This window comes from Salmo salar, chromosome ssa13, assembly GCF_905237065.1.
Source record: "Salmo salar chromosome ssa13, Ssal_v3.1, whole genome shotgun sequence".
NCBI classification, from domain to species: Eukaryota; Metazoa; Chordata; class Actinopteri; order Salmoniformes; family Salmonidae; genus Salmo; species Salmo salar.
In genome coordinates this window covers 42,680,817-42,699,509 of record NC_059454.1, presented here as the reverse complement: position 1 = coordinate 42,699,509, position 18,693 = coordinate 42,680,817, and the positions used below count along the sequence as shown (strand labels likewise).

Sequence of the window (18,693 nt, the reverse complement as noted above, 5' to 3'; positions counted from 1 at the left end):
ATGAGAGGAAATAGTTGACTGGTTGTGAGGGGAATAAGGAAAAGGTCAGGAAGCCGGAGGGGAATCGGTCTTGGCACACTAAGCAACATAACATACAGGATTCTACTGGGGATGTTCCAGAACACTGTCATACAGTTCCATGTTCCAATCCAGAACACTGTCATACAGGATCACACACACTGATCAATAACTGTACAATCTCAACGCAATAACGATCTTTTTAAAATTCAGTCAGCGCCAAGGAAAGTTGAGATTGAAGTGGTTGCAAAATACATTAAAGTTCTCTTAAGAGTGTCAGAACAATTATATTACACTGGTTACAAGAGAACTTCATAACTATAGAAACATGTTTTATGAAGTGAAAACTATTCCCATTGAGTAAGAGCATGCCTTTTCCAACAGTGCAAACTCATTATGCCAATATTTAATAAAAAGCAGACTGTTAGAATTGTAGTGACTCAGTTATGTTTTGTTATGTTTCATTGTGGGTTTATGGTTACCGCCTAACATGTCATTCACAAAACTTACAGTAGACATTGCTTGGATGTGCTGAGTATGAATGGTCTTTTTGCAACAGACAGCACTGCCCTCTTGTGCCCACTTAATAGATTGCAACACATTTCTGAGCACTAGTTAAGTCAAAATGAGTCAGTTAAACAGCAGATATTTGTGGAGCTAAAATTATTTGACAATAAACCCTCATAGGTGTATTATGTTCACCCTGTCAAATCATGCTCTCACAATTAATTTGTTAGAAAAAAACAAAGCAAAAACTGTTTTCAGAAAATCTTTTATTTGAACGCTGCAACAAATAAAGGGAAGAAAAAAATAAGAAAAATCCACTGAACCTCATGGATTTCTATGTCGTCATGATTGTATGGCTTCTTATACATATTGGTTAACTAACTGCATAGCTCTGGCAGCGAAAGGAAGGGAGACATTCCCAGCCAAAGCAAGTCTTCATTAGCCTGGTCTCAGATCTTTTTGTGCTGTCTTGACAACTCCATTGCTGTCACTGTCATACCATTGACAGAGTTGTCAAACTGGCATGACAGCGCAAACAGTTGGTATGAAGTGCTCTCTCTCGGAATGTTATTGCTGGTCACGTCAGCAGCACACAAGCTTCTAATTACATGCAAGTTTGTCTTATTCTTAATTCAATTGACCAGGCTGACGCATAAAAATAATAAGCTTGGGTCACTAATGGTCTTAACTTGGGAATGTAAAGGCACTTTCGAAAGAAAAGAGGCGTGAAGATATAATAAGACTGCACAGGAAAGGAAACGGGCAGGACTGGAAACTAGTTGCAAAGAGGGGAAATATGTCACAGAAATAAACACGGTGAAAACGAAGAATTAGGAAGGAATGTTCTTCCCGATTTTCAACCGCTCATGACCATCCGGACGAGTTCTGTGATGTAAAGAAAGAGGAAGAGAGAGAGAAAAAAAACCATTAGAATCCCAATTCATAGCTAAATTGGGGGAATCAACTCCAAATACAGCAACATCCTGGTTGTTTTGAAAATTAACCCTTCGACCTCAACATTGTTTACTTTATATAATGGGATGCTGTTGTATGAGGTATATCCCTTGTTTCTCTAAGTCCATGAGTAGAGGAAAGTGGGGGCGAGGGAGGAGGACAGAGGTTGAGAGATCATCTCTACAGAATCTCCTACTCAGCTAAAGTGGATGGATTTGGCCAGGATGACTGGTCTAGGATCCAAGAGACCGTTAAAGAGAAAACATCTTTGTTTTCTCTATGAGGCACAGATCAGGGTGGGGGAAGAGATGGGAAGAGAGAGATTTTGGGGGGGGGGTGTAGAGATCACAATAGCACTCAGCTATAATCAGTGTCCATAAGGAGAGAAGATATCGCCAGCAAAAAACAGCAAATTCACTGCAATTCTGGGGTTAGTAAAAGGGGGGAGTGACTGGTCTGTTATGTCAGAGTTGGGGGAATATAGAAGATATGCTCACATTGATTCAAATGGTCAATTTAGTGTTAATTCTCATGTAGGGGCTTTCACAGAGAGACTTCCAAGGCAAACTGCCCATTTGTGGCAGCATGGAATTCACGTGATGAGGCCCAAATGAGATAATTGCATTGTGGGGAATAACCTGCTGCAAAAGGTGCTCAATTATATTAGCCAGCCCAGCTCCGAACACAACATGGAGTACAACAACCACTCCTGCTAGAGTGCTCTGCATGTATAAACTACCCCTCTATAGGGTGAATATCAATTGTATTTCCTCTCTCCTCTTCTCCTTCTCAAAACACATTGAAGGAAAAGGTCCGAGGGAGCGAGGAACACAAATGAGATTCCACTAATCCTTCAGACAGAGGGGATATCCAGACATGCAGAGGGGCCTGCTGTAGCAGCCAGGCTCAGGGTAGAAGAGAGAGACAGGGGGCAGCAGGAGAGAACAGGGAGTTTACCAACGAGTCAAAACCTCCAGTCCAAACTGCCCTACAACAGGACTCTCTCTCACCAGGCTATCCCACTGCAAGATGTACAATGGGTTTACAAGGCAAATAACAGCTTTTGTGTATATGTTTTGCAGGGATGCCTAAAGCAGGAGAGCCTGAGAAGAAGCCCGTTGTTCAAGTAGGCTCTACAGTATACCCTCTGCTGCCCTGCTCATACCGGCGCTCAGCCAGACATGATGGTACGCACAAACGCTGTGGAGGAAGAACAGTTACACAGCATGTTACCAATTCGGTTTGTATTCACAATCTGGTTCTCCCATCACCAAATAGTTACTGTGTATACAAAACGTTGCAGAGCTGCATCGTTGTGCAGTGACACAGGAGATTGTAATTGCTGGTACTTTCGTCGCCTCAGTCCAGGTCTTTAGCCAACTGCTTCAACGGTAAAGTTATAGAAAAACAAACTTGTCCACTTATTCAGCCATCGACATTGGCACTTGTCATTTAGCAGATGCTCTTATCCAGAGCGACGTATGAGGAATTAGGGTTAAGTGCCTTGCTCAAGGGCAGAGACAGATTTTTCACCTAGTCGGCTCAAGGATTTGAACCAGCGACCTTTCGCTTACTGGCCCAATTCTCTTAACCTCAAGGCGCTATCAATATTGATCCATGCATAAACAAACCTTTGCACTAAAACATCCATAGCTTCATTTTGTACACACTGTAGCCCAGAAGTCCTCCCCCGCCACAACTTCTGCACTTTACCTCTCTCCACACAGCAAGGAAACATGCACGGTCATCATTGCATAACCAGGGTGTTGTGGTTAGAAGTAGGAGTCGCGTAAGGGTGGTGGGGTACTTACAACACATTATTAACCTAATCAGACCCAACAACACAGACGTGTCTCCTCTATCTCCATCTTTCATTCTCCGTTTCCCCTCCCTCCCTCCCTCCTTCCCTCTCACCTTCATAGTTAATACAGCCATTAGCGTCCTCGTGTCCGGCAAGAAGCGTCTCTACCTCCTCCTCCGTCATCTTCTCCCCTGAAAGACAGACAAAACGTACATATTAGTAAAGTAATAGCTACACTGTTGTGTGTTCTCATTGGTGTTGAACTGAAAAAGAACACACTTGAAAAATCGGTAATCGTCTGAAATCTGACTGGATGTTTGTGCTTTGATTTAAAAAAATTATGGCACATTACAGAATATCTTTGCGACATTTGGGATTCATATTTTCTGAGTCAACTTCCAAATTAGATTACCTTTTGCTCAGGGATTTGCATTCTGCATTAAATACACGAAATGTCTTTCCTCAGGATGTGGATGAGAGTAAAAGAATGACGCTCCAGTAACCCACCTAGTGTGGTGAGGACGTGACGCAGCTCTGCCCCCATTACGGTGCCGTTGCCCTCCTTATCAAAGACGCGCAGTCCCTCAACGAAATCCTCAAAGGAGCCCTGGTCTTTATTCTTAGCGATGGCCTGCAGCATGGGCAGGAACTGCTCAAAGTCAAGCATCTTGTGGTTCATCTCTGGACAAGTAGAAACGGAGGAAATTAACAAATTGATGATAGGAATGAACACAGGGGTCTAAACATCACAACCCTTTCAGCACAAGAGTGATCGCTAGGTCAAAGGCAGTTAAGATCATGTTGGGATCGGATAACGCCTTCGCTTGTGAAAATTCAAAGAACCCTGGTACAAACAAGTTCTGGTAGAGAGATATGTTTAGGGCACAGAATGAAATAGAACACCAGTATACAGTATTCTATTGTATCTCACCCTCACCCTCAGCCTTGGGGTTGCCCAGGACCTTGAGGACCTCTGCATTGACGGGGTTCTGGCCCAACGCCCGCATGACGTCGCCGCACTGACTGTAACTGATCTTCCCATCGCCGGTTCTGTCGAAGAGGAGGAAAGCCTCCTTAAACTCTAGAGGGTGGGAGGGAGATATGGTTGAGTGTGAGGAGAGAATGAGTGGGTGTGGGAGAGGGATGTTAAATGGTTAGGAGATGGAGGGGGAAAAAAAATGAAAGACGGGAAGATGGTCAACAAGTTGGAAATGCAAGAGAGGTTGGATAAGTAAGACGGGCCAGAGAAAAAGACACCAATCAATATGATAACCAATAATGTGTGTATTACTTCAGGTAGTTTTAGCTAGAATAACAGGTTAGTGAACTTGGCATTGTTTAACATCAGCTTATTCCATGAATGAACGAATCATGGTCTCCCTTCACCTGACCAGCGGGATCAACACGGTGGCACATAGGAAAGTAAAATGAGATAGCACCAACTACAGTGGAGTGGGTAGCCTAAAGCCCAATTCAAACAAAAAGCTTTTTTTTTTAAGCGAGTGAACGAGTGTGCTCACACTGGAAATAGAACGCATATGAGTTAATGAGAGAAAATAGATGGATTGCAAGCGTCAACTTAGAAAGCAAGTCTGTTTAATAAGAAGATAAATTGCGTGGGTCGTGTGCAGAATAGGAATTGTTATGATCTTCCCTATGCTAAGTAGACTAAAGATGTAGTTTAAAAAGTATTTGCCTGCAAGCTAAGGTTTATCAGTCAAATAAGCTACATTGTTTTTTTAAATGCAGCTTTGTGTCACAGGCTTATAGCCTAAGCAAAACTCAAGGACTCCCAATTTCATGAGAGAATAACGTCACTGTTTGTAGAAGAATGAGACTTGGTTGTTTACAACTCAGGTTAATTAGCTACAACATCCAGAGCTTTTCAACCTCAGCTCTGAATCCACAATACGGCAATCTAATAGAACTCAAAGGGTTTTCTTTAATGGAAGTGTCTCTAATTGCAAACATGTAAAGTGTGGTGTACCGCAGGGCAGCTCTCTAGACCATCTACTCTTTTCACCAATGACCTGCCACTGGCATTAAACAAAGCATGTGTGTCCATGTTTGTTTTATTCACTGCTTTAGCACACTCCGCCAACCTGGATGTCCTAGCTGTGTCTGAATCCTGGCTTAGGAAGGCCACCAATGAAATTTCCATCCCTAACTATAACATTTTCCGACAAGATAGAACTGCCAAAGGGGGCGGAGTTGCAATCTACTGCAGAGACAGCCTGCAGAGTTCTGTCATACTATCCAGGTCTGTGCCCGAACAATTCGAGCTTCTACTTTTATAAATCCACCTTTCCAGAAACAAGTCTCTCACCGATGCCGCATGTTATAGACCCCCTTCAGCCCCCAGCTGTGTCCTGGACACCATATGTGAAGATAGATGGGGGGGCAATCAATTCAGAGTTCGTACTGTTAGGTGACCTAAACTGGGACATGCTTAACACCCCGGCCGTCCTACAATCTAAGCTAGATGCCCTCAATCTCACACAAATTATCAAGGAAACTACCAGGTACAACCCTAAATCCGTAACCATGGGCACCCTCTTAGACATCATCCTGACCAACTTGCCCTCTAAATACATCTCTGCTGTCTTCAACCAGGATCTTAGCGATCATTGCCTCATTTCCTGCATGCGTAATGGGTCGCGGGCCAACGACCACCCCTCATTACAGTTAAACACTTCCTAAAACACTTCAGCGAGCAGGCCTTTCTAATCGACCTGGCCCGGGTATCCTGGAAGGATATTGACCTCATCCCGTCACTAGAGGATGCCTGGTTGCTCTTTAAAAGTGCTTTCCTCACCATCTTAAATAAGCATGCCCCATTCAAAAAAATGTAGAACTAAGAACAGATATAGCCCTTGGTTCACCCCAGACTTGACTGCCCTTGAAAAGCACAAAAACATCCTGTGACGTTCTGCATTAGCATCAAATAGCCCCCGCGATATGCAACTATTCACAGAAGTCAGGAACCAATATACTCAGTCAGTTAGGAAAGCTGAGGCTAGCTTTTTCAAACAGAAATTTGCATCCTGTAGCACTAATTCCAAAACGTTTTGGGACACTAAAGTCCATGGAGAATGCCCCCTGCACTGAGGATAGGACACGGTCACCACCAATAAATCTACAATTTCAATAAGCATTTTTCTACAGCTGGCCATGCTTTCCACCTGGCTACCCCTACCAACATCTCAGCACCCCCTGACGCAACTTTCCCAAGCCCCCTCCCCACTTCTCCTTCACCCAAATCCAGACAGCTGATGTTCTAAAAGAGCTGCAAAATCTGGATCCATACAAATCAGCTGGGCTAGAGAATCTGGACCCTCTCTAAAATTATCCGCCAAAATTGTTGCAACCCCTATTACACCTCTCTTTCGTATTGTCTGAGATCCCCAAAGATTGGAAAGCTGCCACGGTCATCCCCCTCTTCAAAGGGAGAGACACTCCAGACCCAAACTGTTAGACCTATATCCATCCTGCCCTGCCTTTCTAACATTTTCAAAAACCAAGTTAAACAGATCACCGACCATTTCGAATGCCACCGTCCCTTCTCCACTATGCAATCTGGTTTCCGAGCTGGTCATGGGTGCACCTCAGCCACGCTCAGGTTCCTAAACAATATCATAACCGCCATCGATAAAAGACAGTACTGTGCAGCAGTCTTCATCGACCTGGCCAAGGCCTTCGACTCTGTCAATCACCACATTCTTATCGGCAGACTCAATAGCCTTGGCTTCTCAAATGACTGCATCGCCTGGTTCACCAACTACTTCTCAGACAGAGTTCAGTGTGTCAAATTGGAGGGCCTGTTGTCCGGACCTCTGGCAGTCTATGGGGGTGCCACAGGGTTTAATTCTCGGGCAAACTCTTTTCTCTGTATATATCAATGTTGCTCTTGCTGCTGGTGAGTCTCTGATCCACCTCTACGCAGACGACACCATTCTGTATACATCCGGCCCTTCTTTGGACACTGTGCTAACAGACCTCCAAACGAGCTTCAATGCCATACAACACTCCTTTCGTGGCCTCCAACTGCCTTTAAAATGCTAGTAAAACTAAGTGCATGCTCTTCAACCGATTGCTGCCTGCACCCTCCTGCCCGACTAGCATCACTACTCTGGACGGTTTTGACTTAGGTATTTGTAGTTGTCCACATATTCTCTGTGTCTGGTTAGACTGTAATCTCTCCTTTCAGACTCACGTTAAGCATCTGCAATCCAAAATTAAATCTAGAATCGGCTTCCTATTTCGTAACGAAGCCTCCTTCACTCATGCTGCCAAAAATACCCTCCTAAAACTGACTATCCTACCGATCCTTGACTTCGGCGATGTCATTTACAAAATCGCCTCCAACACTCTACTCAGCAAACTGGATGTAGTTCATCACAGTGCCATCCGTTTTGTCAAAGCTACCTACCACTGCAACCTGTATGCTCTCGCTGGCTAGCCCTCACTACATATTCATCTTCAAACCCACTGGCTCCAGGGCATTTATAAGTCTATGCTAGGTAAAGACCCGCCTTCGCTCACTGGTCACCATAGCAACGCCCACCCTTAGCACACGCTCCAGCAGGTATATTTCACTGGTCATCCCCAAAGCCAACACTTCCTTTGACCGCCTTTCCTTCCAGTTCTCTGCTGCCAATGACTGGAACAAATTGCAAAAATCACTGAAGCTGGAGTCATATCTCCTTCTCTAACTTTAAGCATCAGCTGTCAGAGCAGCTTACTGATCACTGTACCTGTACACAGCCAATCTGTAAATAGCACACCCAACTACCTCATCCCCATATTGTTACTTATCCTCTTGCTCTTTTGCAGCCCAGTGTCTCTACTTTGGTCGCACTACTTTGCTTTATCTTGGCCAGGTCGCAGTTGTAAATGAGAACTTGTTCTCAACTGGCCTACCTGGTTAAATAAAAAAATGTATGCTGATGATTCAACCATATACGCATCAGCAACCACAGCTAATGAAGTCACTGAAACCCTTAAAGAGCCGCAGTCTGTTTTGGAATGGGTGGGCAGTAATAAACTGGTCCTGAACATCTCTAAAACTAAGAGCATTGTATTTGGTACAAATCATTCCTTAAGTGCTAGACCTCAGCTGAAGCTGGTAATGAATGGTGTGGCTGTTGAACAAGTTGAGGAGACTAAATTACTTGGCGTTACCATAGATTGTAAACTGTCATGGTCAAAACATATAGATTCAATGGTTGCAAAGATGGGCAGAGGGCTAGCCGTAATAAAAAGATGCTCTGCTTTTTTGACACCACACTCCAAAAAGCAAGTTCTGCAGGCTCTAGTTTGTCTAATCTTGATTATTGTCCAGTCGTGTGGTTCAGTGCTGCAAGGAAAGACCTAGTTAAGCTGCAGCTGGCCCAGAACAGAGCGGCATGTTTTGCTCTTAATTGTAATCAGAGGGCTAATATTAATACTATGCATGCCAGTCTCTCTTGGCTAAGAGTTGAAGAGAGACTGACTGCATCACTTCTTTTAATAAGAAACATTAATGTGTTGAAAATCCAAAATTGTTTGCATAGTCAACTTACACACAGCTCTGAAACACAACAGACATGCCACCAGGGGTCTTTTCCCTAAATCCAGAACAAATTCAAGAAAACGTACAGTATTATATAGAGCCCTTATTGCATGGAACTTCCATCTCATATTGCTAAAAAACCCAGAAAGCCTCTCCCCTATTTGACCTAGATAGTTTGTGTGTATGCACTGATATGTAGGCAACATGTGCCTACATTTTTTTTATGTAGTTCTGTCCTTGAGCTGTTCTTGTCTAATGATGTTCTGTATTATGTATTATGTTTCATGTGGACCCCAGGAAGAGTGGCTGCTGCTTTAGCAACAGCTAATGGGGACCTTAATAAAATACCAAAAGCTAGCAAAGCAGCAAGACTTTAGCATAGGTACGGTGGCTTGCGTACAACATCTAAGGTGAGTCAAAAGGAACTCACAATAATACCTCCCAGGGGCTACATAGCGAACAAATACAACTGTTAATTATGGATTTTCATGACAATTACTTTGGCATACGCTACGCAGTGTATGTGAATTGACGCTGGCTACTCTCGCACGCAAACTTTGCGCCGAAGCACGGGGTCTCTCCGTGTGATTTCGGCTGAAGCCAGCTCATTTGACACGAAGGCGCCTATCAGACTCTTCCCTGGATAACGGGGTCTGTTGTTTAGGTTAATTGAGGCCAGCGGCGTAGACGGGGGAAGAAAACACCTGAGCAGAATGACATTACCTAAGCATGGCTGGGGAACATTATCCAATGTAGCCACATATGACAAAGGTTCCCCTTTTAATGGCACAACACCCAGTTCACTAAGGGAATTAGCCTAGTCCGCATCCACATTAACAAGTAATGACAAACAAGTCAAACTAAACAGCCACAAGAGGCTCATCTGCTACAGCCTACACTAACTACCATGAGCTTTGTAAATGTGCCTAATCAGGCTCAAATATCAACAAGGGGGGGGGAAGAAAATCTGATATGAATTCCTATGTAACCAACACTTGAGTCTTCGCACCAGTAAGTTCTCAGATGTCGTAATCTCTTTTGTGCATTTACTTCCATCTGAATATTTGATGACCTTAAATAGGTCTGCGTAATATAAGGTCGGGAGGTGTTATCTAAGCCTTCCAAGGAGGCATGCAGGTTTCTACTGAGTATTAGTGTAGGACATAGAAAACACTAAATCCATAGCGGACAATGCAGAAGCATCTCAACCATAAACTGATCTCAATAACCTATTTGGGTTTTTTATTCAACTATTCAGCTGAAAATGTCCTTAAAACAAACAAGTTGATTAGTAGCAGCAAAGTTTTATAAAGAAGCTGGTCGAACTAACTAGAAAGGGCCCATAAGCAACTAAAAGGCCTAGAAGGAGAAATTATGTAACCGCTTGGTGGTGGTCTCTCGGTTGTAGGACCACGGTTCTTGGACTAGGGCCCAATTCCTGTTCAATGCTGTGAAATCAGGAAGTAAACTGAAAAGTACATTTAAATTAAAAGTGTCCATATACTTCCCAAATTGACTGAATTGAAGTGGAATTGACCGCAACCCTGGCCTGCAGAGAATGGGATATCCCTTCAGAACCACAGGCAAACACAGCACTGGTCTATTGTAATTTTTCCTGTTCTCAGGAATGTGCCTCCCTCTTCCCTCATGGCCCACTGAGTTCCATTTCCCAACACCATATTAGGTAATGGAGGAGCGAGGGACGGAGAGCTGGATTGTCAACCATGATTAAACAAGCCAGGGAGTGGAGAAGACTCATCTACTAGTCTGTGTCCATCTCCAAAAAAGGAAAGGGAACACTCCAGGGGAGATGACAAGCTAGTAAGATAGCATGCAAACATTTATGGTACATGGGAACGGGACAATTGGGAAGGTATGCAGTTTGATGCAAACACAGAACGTGGAGTGACGACACACCAGGAGCCTATTACTACCTTGTATACTGGATCTGAGCTAACGAGGACGAAACTAGCTATAAAACAGACTTTTTACTGACAGTAAAAAAAAAACTAAAAAAACACGAAACAGACATGACACAAAGGGCTAAAATAACAGGTTAGACTCAGTCCGTCATTAAAGACACCAGTGACACCTTGTAACCTAATATCCAAGGTGTGACTGGCTATCACAGCCTTCAGCAGCTGTATCAGACCAACAACATGCCTTAAACACTGTTAGATTCAGGTCCAAGACTCAAGGGCCAGATAACTCACCGTGTATTTGATCCAGGTTAAACTCAATCTGGAAAGAACAAGCAGTAAGGAAAGAGTGGTAACTCTGCTACTATAGAGGAATGACAGACAAGGCATAAAGCAGATGATAGCCCGAAAGAAAAAGACAAGCAAGAAAGAAAATAAGTGGCATTTGTCTCTGAGTTGAGGACGGCAACATGCAATAGTTGGTCAAGTTTGGGGAAATTAGCTAGCTAGCTAATCTAGTTAGCAAAATGTGTAACTCACCCATGATTTGATCTTCTGAGAAGTCAGACTGTTCAAAGAAAGATAAAGTTAGCTAGCTACTATGATATTGTAAAATCCTGTTGCGAAAGTCCTGTGGCTAGCTAGCTAGGCAGACAACTTTCTATCATACCCTTATCTAGGAACTAGCTAGCTAACGTTACTAGTCAGTGAGAAATACTAACATCTGGGTGACATTTGGAGACAATGGCAAATTATATTGAGATTTAGCTACTGGTATACCACTTTATATCAATAAGCTAGGGTTGCTAAACTGGCGAGTAAGCAACTAACGTTAGCCAGTAAGCTAACTAGCTACGATAACGCTAACTTGGTAGTTGGTTCTACTCAATTAAACTGGCTAACGTTAGCTAGTAAAGTTAACGAACTGTTAGCTAATTGGACATAGCTACAATTCCGAAATAAGAATCGGATTTCGAGTAGATAGCTAGTTAGTTAATACAGGTTATTGAAGAACCCACCATATCTGTGGCCGTTGGAGTGTGTCGAAGACGTCCGAAGCTGGAGGAATGTGGAAAAGGAAAAGCCCTACTAGTACTAGCACAGCAGTGTTTACTTGCTCGTCATAGCTCCTCTGTGCTGCATCTGCGCAGTGCGCATGGTCCCTGTCCTGGCCCCTTTCCATGGTAAAATCATTGATATATATATATATTTTGATTTGGTATTTTTTATAATTTAACCTTTATTTAACTAGGGAAGTCAGTGAAGAACAAATTCTTATTTACACTGAGTTCACATCTTGGCCATGTGCTGTTATAATCTCCACCCGGCACAGCCAGAAGAGGACTGGCCACCCCTCATAGCCTGGTTCCTCTCTAGGTTTCTTCCTAGGTTTTGGCCTTTCTAGGGAGTTTTTCCTAGCCACTGTGCTTCTACACCTGCATTGCTTGCTGTTTGGGGTTTTAGGCTGGGTTTCTGAACAGCACTTTGAGATATCAGCTGATGTAAGAAGGGCTATATAAATACATTTGATTTGATTTGAATGACGGCCTACCCTGGCCAAACCAGGATGACGCTGGGTCAATTGTGCGCCGCCCTATGGGACTCCCACGGCCGGATGTGATACAGCCTGGATTCAAACCAGGGACTGTAGTGATGGCTCTTGCACTGAGATGCAGTGATTTAGACTTTTTGAAACTGTCATAGGCCTAGCTACATTATACTCTGAATGTATTTTTCATTTTGGCCTGTTCTAGAAATGCTGTTGGTTTCCTTAGGTTCTGAGACTAGCTCATTGACTAGGCCACAACCTGCCTAGTCCTCGGATCAATGAGGACAAAGTGCCAAGGAGTGTTTACAGTCTATGGGTATATTGACCCCCTTATAAACTCTTGCAACACAGACATGCAGCAGACCACTAATTCTATTGCAAAGTAACATACAAAGCAGTGATGAGAGCAAAGCTATGGATGTTTCATAACACAGCGACAGGCCTGATGTGGATGAAAAACAAATATAGGTCTACGAATTGTGATGTCTCTGTTATTTTACATTTCTAACCAAACGTTTTTAGAAAGGAAAGAAAACGAGTTTAATTCATTTCCTTTCACTAACCCCCCCCAGGATATGAATATGTAAATGTTTGCGGCAGAAGGTTCAAGGTTATATCTGAGTATCTCCTGGAGAGAAATAAGCACACTCCCTCCCAGAGGAGGTCAGTCACAGACAGCTTCTAAAGCAGTGCCCTAGTTCAACTCATCTCTATCCCAGAATGATACTGGTCCGCTTTGTAAGCGCATCAAGCTATTGAGATGCTTTGTGCCTTGAACATTTCCCAGGACAAAACAATAGTAATAAACTGCATATTTCAAAATAGATTGAACGCTTGCATCTCAAGAAACAGCCTATCGCTCTGTCTACTTTCCAGTCTATTTTGACATGGGCGCATTGGGCTATTTTCAGCATGCCCTATTAGTCATAGTAGTTATTCAGCACTGTATCGATACATTTTGTAAAGAGACTTCCACTGATCTAGATTTTAGGATTGCGTTCCACATTAGCTCTGTCATTGCTGTGCACAGACGCACGCACGCGCACACACACACACGCACACACACACGCACACACACACACACACACACACACACACACACACACACACACACACACACACACACACACACACACAGTTGGGTGCTGTGGGAGACACCTCCACTCACCTCCATGGTGCTGGGGTCAAATGGAGAATCAGAGGGTCGCAGCATCCTGGGTTTCTGTTCTGGAGCTGACCTTGGCTGGGCAGGGTTAGCTGAGGGGAGGCAAGGGAAAGGAGGCCCTAGTCTGGGCTGCTGGGCCACAGGCGATGGAGTCTTCTTAATAGATGGTTCTCTTTTAGGGGCCATTTCTGGAGTTCGTAACAGCACTGCTGTCGCCCTCTCACTCTGTTCCCTGTACTGGTTACTAATGTGGTTGCGGAGAGGAGTGGAGGCAGAAATGGAGAAAGAGAAAGTGTGTCAGATGTGTACGGGAGCGAGAGAGAGAGGAAAAGAGGGAGGGAGAGATGGCGAGAGAGCTACAGAGAGAGAAATGGAGAGGGAAATCTATAAATAGAGAGAGATAGTGGAGAGAGATAGTGGAGAGAGGGATATATTTAGAGAGAGGGAGCGAGAGACGGATAGAGAGGAGAGAGAGATAAAGAGGCCGAGAGAGAGTGATGAGTATAGTTGCCTGGGGGACAGGCAGGTGGATCAGGCAGAGAGAGGTGGTTGTATAGAAGAGAAGAGCATGTAAGTGACGCTGAGATTGAGCCGCGTAGGAGTGGAGATGAGAGGGAGAGTCGAATGAGGAGGGGGTGCAGCTATAGAGAGAAAGCGCACATTTTATATGGGTCAGAAAGGCAGGTGGGTGAGTCAGTGAGTATGCTTATTTGTGTAAGTGAGCTCAGTATTCCTGTATTATTATCCACATCATCACCTATACACCTGCTACTAATTATACTGTGAAGTGGTTTGGGTGTGTGTGTCATGTCTATTTGTGTAACAATAAGACTTGATACAGCCAGTAAAGCTAAAAATATAATGTTCTATTTTGGAATCTGGAATAATAGACATTCTCTTTATTCCCCAGATATTTTCTCCCCCTTCCTTCCTTCCTTCCTTCCTTCCTTCCTTCCTTCCTTCCTTCCTTCCTTCCTTCCTTCCTTCCTTCCTTCCTTCCTTCCTTCCTTCCTTCCTTCCTTCCTTCCTTCCTTCCTTCCTTCCTTCCTTCCTTCCTTCCTTCCTTCCTTCCTTCCTTCCTTCCTTCCTTCCTTCCTACCTTCCTTCCTTCCTTCCTGTGGTTCCTGTGGTTCCTGTGGTGATTTTAGAATCAGATCTGACATCAATTTCAATTCTCCCTGTCTCTCTCTCTGCTTCTGTGTATCTCTCTCTCTGTTTCTCTCTCTCTCTGTTTCTGTGTCTCTCTCTGTTTCTCTCTCTCTCTGTTTCTGTGTATCTCTCGCTCTGTTTCTGTCTCTCTCTCTTTCTCTCTCTCTCTGTTTCTGTCTATCTCTCGCTCTGTTTCTGTGACTCTCTCTCTCTGTTTCTGTCTCTTTCTCTCTCTGTATCTGTGTCTCTCTCTTTCTCTCTCTCTCGCTCTGTTTCTGTGACTCTCTCTCTCTTTCACTCTCTCTTTCTCTCTCTCTCTTTCTCTGTTTCTGTGTATCTCTCTCTGTTTCTGTGTATCTCTCTCTCTGTTTCTGTGAATCTCTCTCTCTGCTTCTGTGTATCTCTCTCTGCTTCTGTGTATCTCTCTGTTTCTGTCTCTTTCTCTCTCTCTGTGTTTCTGTGTCTCTCTCTCTCTCTCTCAATTCAATTCAATTCAATTCAATTCAATTCAATTCAATTAAATTCAATTCACTTTATTGGCATGACGTAACAATGTACATATTGCCAAAGCTTATTTTGGATATTTGCAATATAAAAATAAATAAAAATGAGAATCAAAATTGTCAACGGGACAACAGTAACAACAATAACCAAGGGTCAAAATAACCATACATTGAACAATAACAATAATCATACAGTAGAGTACATGTGCAGGTTGATTGGCCTGTCAGACACTGTCCCTCAACTTATGGCAGGCAGCAATGTAGTGCGCTGCCAACCCACAGCTCTCTGCGTCCTCCCCCAACAGGACGGGTAGCCTATCCTCATCAGAGAGGTCTGTGAAACCTTGAATAAGGGTTTCAAATTTGGGGAAATGACACTCTCTAATTGTTTTATATTTTTGACTTTTTTTTCTCTCTCTCTCTCTGTTTCTGTGGCTCGCTCTCTGTTTCTGTGTCTCCCTCTCTCCGTTTCTATGTGTCTCTCTGTCTGTTTCTGTCTCTCTCTCTCTCTGCTTCTGTGTATCTCTCTCTCTGTTTCTCTCTCTGTTCCTGTGTATCTCTCTTGTGACGGGTTGGCAGTCGTGGTGAAGGAATGAGGCACAGGAAGCAGCGAGCACAGGGTAGTGGCGTATTTAATTTACACTCACACAAAACAAATACTCCCAAACACAGGGGAGAAAATACACACGGCATAAAATAGCGCCGACATGAACATGAGCCGTCACTATCGAAATAATCCCGCACAACACGGAAGCGGACCAGCTAACATAAATAGCCCCGCTAATTAACCAAACTAACACAGGTGCACAAAACCAAAAAGAAGGGAAAACCAAAAAAGGGAAACAGTGGTAGCTAATAGGCCGGTGACGACGACCGCCGGGCGCCACCCGAGCAGGAGGGGGCGCCACCGTCGGTGGGAATCGTGACATCTCTCTCTGTTTCTGTGACTCTTTCTCTGTTTCTGTGTATCTCGCTCTCTGTTTCGGTGTCTCTTTCTCTCTCTCTCGCTCTGTTTCTGTGTCTCTTTCTCTCTCTCTGTTTCTGTGACTCTCTCTCTGCTTCTGAGCATCTCTCTCTCGGTTTCTGTGACTCTATCTGTTTCGGTATATATATATCTCTCTCTCTCTGTTTGTGTGTCTCCCTCTCTCTCTTTCTGTTTCTGTAGCCCGCTCACTCGCTCTCTCTCTGTTCCCCTCTCTCTCTCTCTCTCTCTCTCTCTCTCTCTCTCTCTCTCTCTCTCTCTCTCTCTCTCTCTCTGTTTCTGTGGCTCGCTCTCTGTTTCTGTGTGTCTCTCTCTCTCTGTTTCTATGTGTCTCTCTGTGTGTTTCTGTGGCTCTCTCTCTGTGTTTATGTCTCTCTCTGTTTCTGTGTCTCTCTCTCTCTGTTTCTGTATCGCTCTCAATTCAATTCAATTTCAATTCAATATGAGGGCTTTATTGGCATGGGAAACACATGTTAACATTGCCAAAACAAGTGAAGTAGATAATAAACAAAAGTTAAATAAAAGGTAAACATTACACTCACATAAATTCCAAAAGAATAAAGACCTTTCAAATGTCCTATTATGTCTATATACAGTGTTGTAACGATGTGCAAGTAGTTAAAGTACAAAAGGGAACATAAATAAACATAAATATGGATACTTTCTTGTGGCAACGGGTCACAAATCATCACAGCTACTGTGATGGCACACTGTGGTATTTCACCCAGTAGATATGGGAGTTTATCAAAATTGGGTTTGTTTTCTAATTCTTTGTGGATCTGTGTAATCTGAGGGAAATATGTGTCTCTAATATGGTCATACATTTGGCAGCAGGTTAGGAAGTGCAGCTCAGTTTCCACCTCATTTTTTGGGCAGTGTGCACATAGCCTGTCTTCTCTTGAGAGCCAGTTCTGCCTACGGCAAGGCTATGCTCACGGAGTCTGTAAAAAGTCAAAGCTTTCCTTATGTTTGGGTCAGTCACAGTGGTCAGGTATTCTGCCACTGTGTACTCTCTGTTTAGGGCCAAATAGCATTCTAGTTTGCTCTGTCAAGTAATTATCTTTTTGTTTTCTCATGATTTGGTTGGGTCTAATTGTATTGCTGTCCTGGGGCTCTGTGGGGTCTGTGTATGGTTGCGAACAGAACCCCAGGACCAGCTTGCTTAGGGGACTCTTCTCCAGGTTCATCTCTCTGTAGGGGATGGCTTTGTTATGGAAGGTTTGGGAATCGCTTCCTTTTAGGTGGTTATAGAATTTAACCTCTCTTCTCTGGATTTTGATAATTAGCAGGTATCGGCCTAATTCTGCTTTGCATGCATTATTTGGTGTTTTACATTATACACAGGGGATATTTTTGCAGAATTCTGCATGCAGAGTCTCAATTTGGTGTTTGTCCCATTTTTTGAATTCTTGGTTGGTGAGCGGACCCCAGACCTCACAACCATAAAGGGCAATGGGTTCTATAACTGATTCAAGTATTTTTAGCCAGATCCTAATTGGTATGTCAAGTGTTATGTTCCTTGTGATGGCATAGAAGGCCCTTCTTGCCTTGTCTATCAGCTCGTTCACAGCTTTGTGGAAGTTTCCTGTGGCGCTGATGTTTAGGCCGAGGTATGTATAGTTTTTTGTGTGCTCTAGGGCAACGGTGTCTATATAGAATTTGTATTTGTATTTGTAGTCGTGGCGACTGGACTTTTTTTGGAACACCATTATTTTTGTCTTACTGAGATTTACTGTCAGGGCTCAGGTCTGACAGAATCTGTGCAGAAGATCTAGATGCTGTCATGCCCTACTTGGTTGGTGACAGAAGCACCAGATCATCAGAAAACAGCAGACATTTGACTTCAGATTCTAGTAAAGTGAGGCTGGGTACTGCAGTCTGTTCTAGTGCCATCGCCAATTCGTTGATATATATGTTGAAGAGGGTGGGGCTTAAGCTGCATCCCTGTCTCACCCCACGGCCCTGTGGAAAGAAATGTGTGCGTTTTTTGCCAATTTTAACAGCACACTTGTTTGTGTACATGGATTTTATAATGTTGTATGTTTTTCCCCCAACACCACTTTCCATCAATTTGTATAGCAGACCCTCATGCCAAATTGAGGCTTTTTTTAAATCAACAAAGCATGAGAATACTTTGACTTTGTTTTGGTTTATTTGTCAATTAGGGTGTGCAGGGTGAATACGTGGTCTGTCGTAAAGCAATTTGGTAAAAAGCCAATTTGACATTTGCTCAGTACATTGTTTTCACTGTGGAAATGTACGTGTCTGCTGTTAATGATACAGTAGAGGATTTTCCCAAGGTTACTGTTGACACATATCCCACAGTAGTTATTGGGGTCAAATTTGTCTCCGCTTTTGTGGATTGGCATGATCAGTCCTTGGTTCCAAATATTGGGGAAGATGCCAGAGCTAAGGATGATGTTAAAGATTTTAAGTATAGCCAATTGGAATTTGTTTTCTGTATATTTTATCATTTCACTGACAATACCATCAACACCACAGGCCTTTTTGGGTTGGAGGGTTTGTATTTTGTCCTGTAGTTCATTCAATGTAGTTGGAGAATTCAGTGGGTTCTGGTAGTCTTTAATAGTTTTG

At 43.4% G+C, this 18,693-nt stretch overlaps 1 protein-coding gene across 6 annotated transcripts; it reads right to left on the bottom strand.

Moving 5' to 3' along the window:
- Positions 1 to 774: 774 nt before the first annotated feature.
- Positions 775 to 13,665, bottom strand: LOC106567035 (myosin light polypeptide 6). Of its 6 annotated transcripts, none has more exons than XM_014135843.2 (7): positions 11,770 to 11,956; positions 11,291 to 11,318; positions 11,045 to 11,072; positions 4,212 to 4,361; positions 3,788 to 3,961; positions 3,394 to 3,471; positions 775 to 1,410 (listed from the first exon to the last, which is right to left on the bottom strand). In XM_014135843.2, exons 1-7 carry the CDS (start codon positions 11,931 to 11,933, stop codon positions 1,382 to 1,384), a joined length of 651 nt encoding a protein of 216 aa, XP_013991318.1. In that variant the 5' UTR covers positions 11,934 to 11,956; the 3' UTR covers positions 775 to 1,381. The 6 variants fall into 6 exon arrangements, with proteins under 6 accessions (XP_013991318.1, XP_013991319.1, XP_013991320.1 ...); XM_014135844.2 differs by having other exon boundaries at positions 4,218 to 4,361; XM_014135845.1 differs by lacking the exons at positions 11,291 to 11,318; positions 11,770 to 11,956 and adding an exon at positions 13,468 to 13,665.
- Positions 13,666 to 18,693: the final 5,028 nt, after the last annotated feature.

Coding starts and splice junctions, on each gene's coding strand:
- LOC106567035 (XM_014135843.2), bottom strand. CDS start 11,933: ATGGAAAGGGGCCAGGACAGGGACCATGCGCACTGCGCAGATGCAGCA. Junction 3,962..4,211: donor CCCCAAGGCTGAGGGTGAGG/GTGAGATACAAT, acceptor CTACTTGTCCAG/AGATGAACCACAAGATGCTT. Junction 1,411..3,393: donor TGGCTGTATTAACTATGAAG/GTGAGAGGGAAG, acceptor TTTACATCACAG/AACTCGTCCGGATGGTCATG.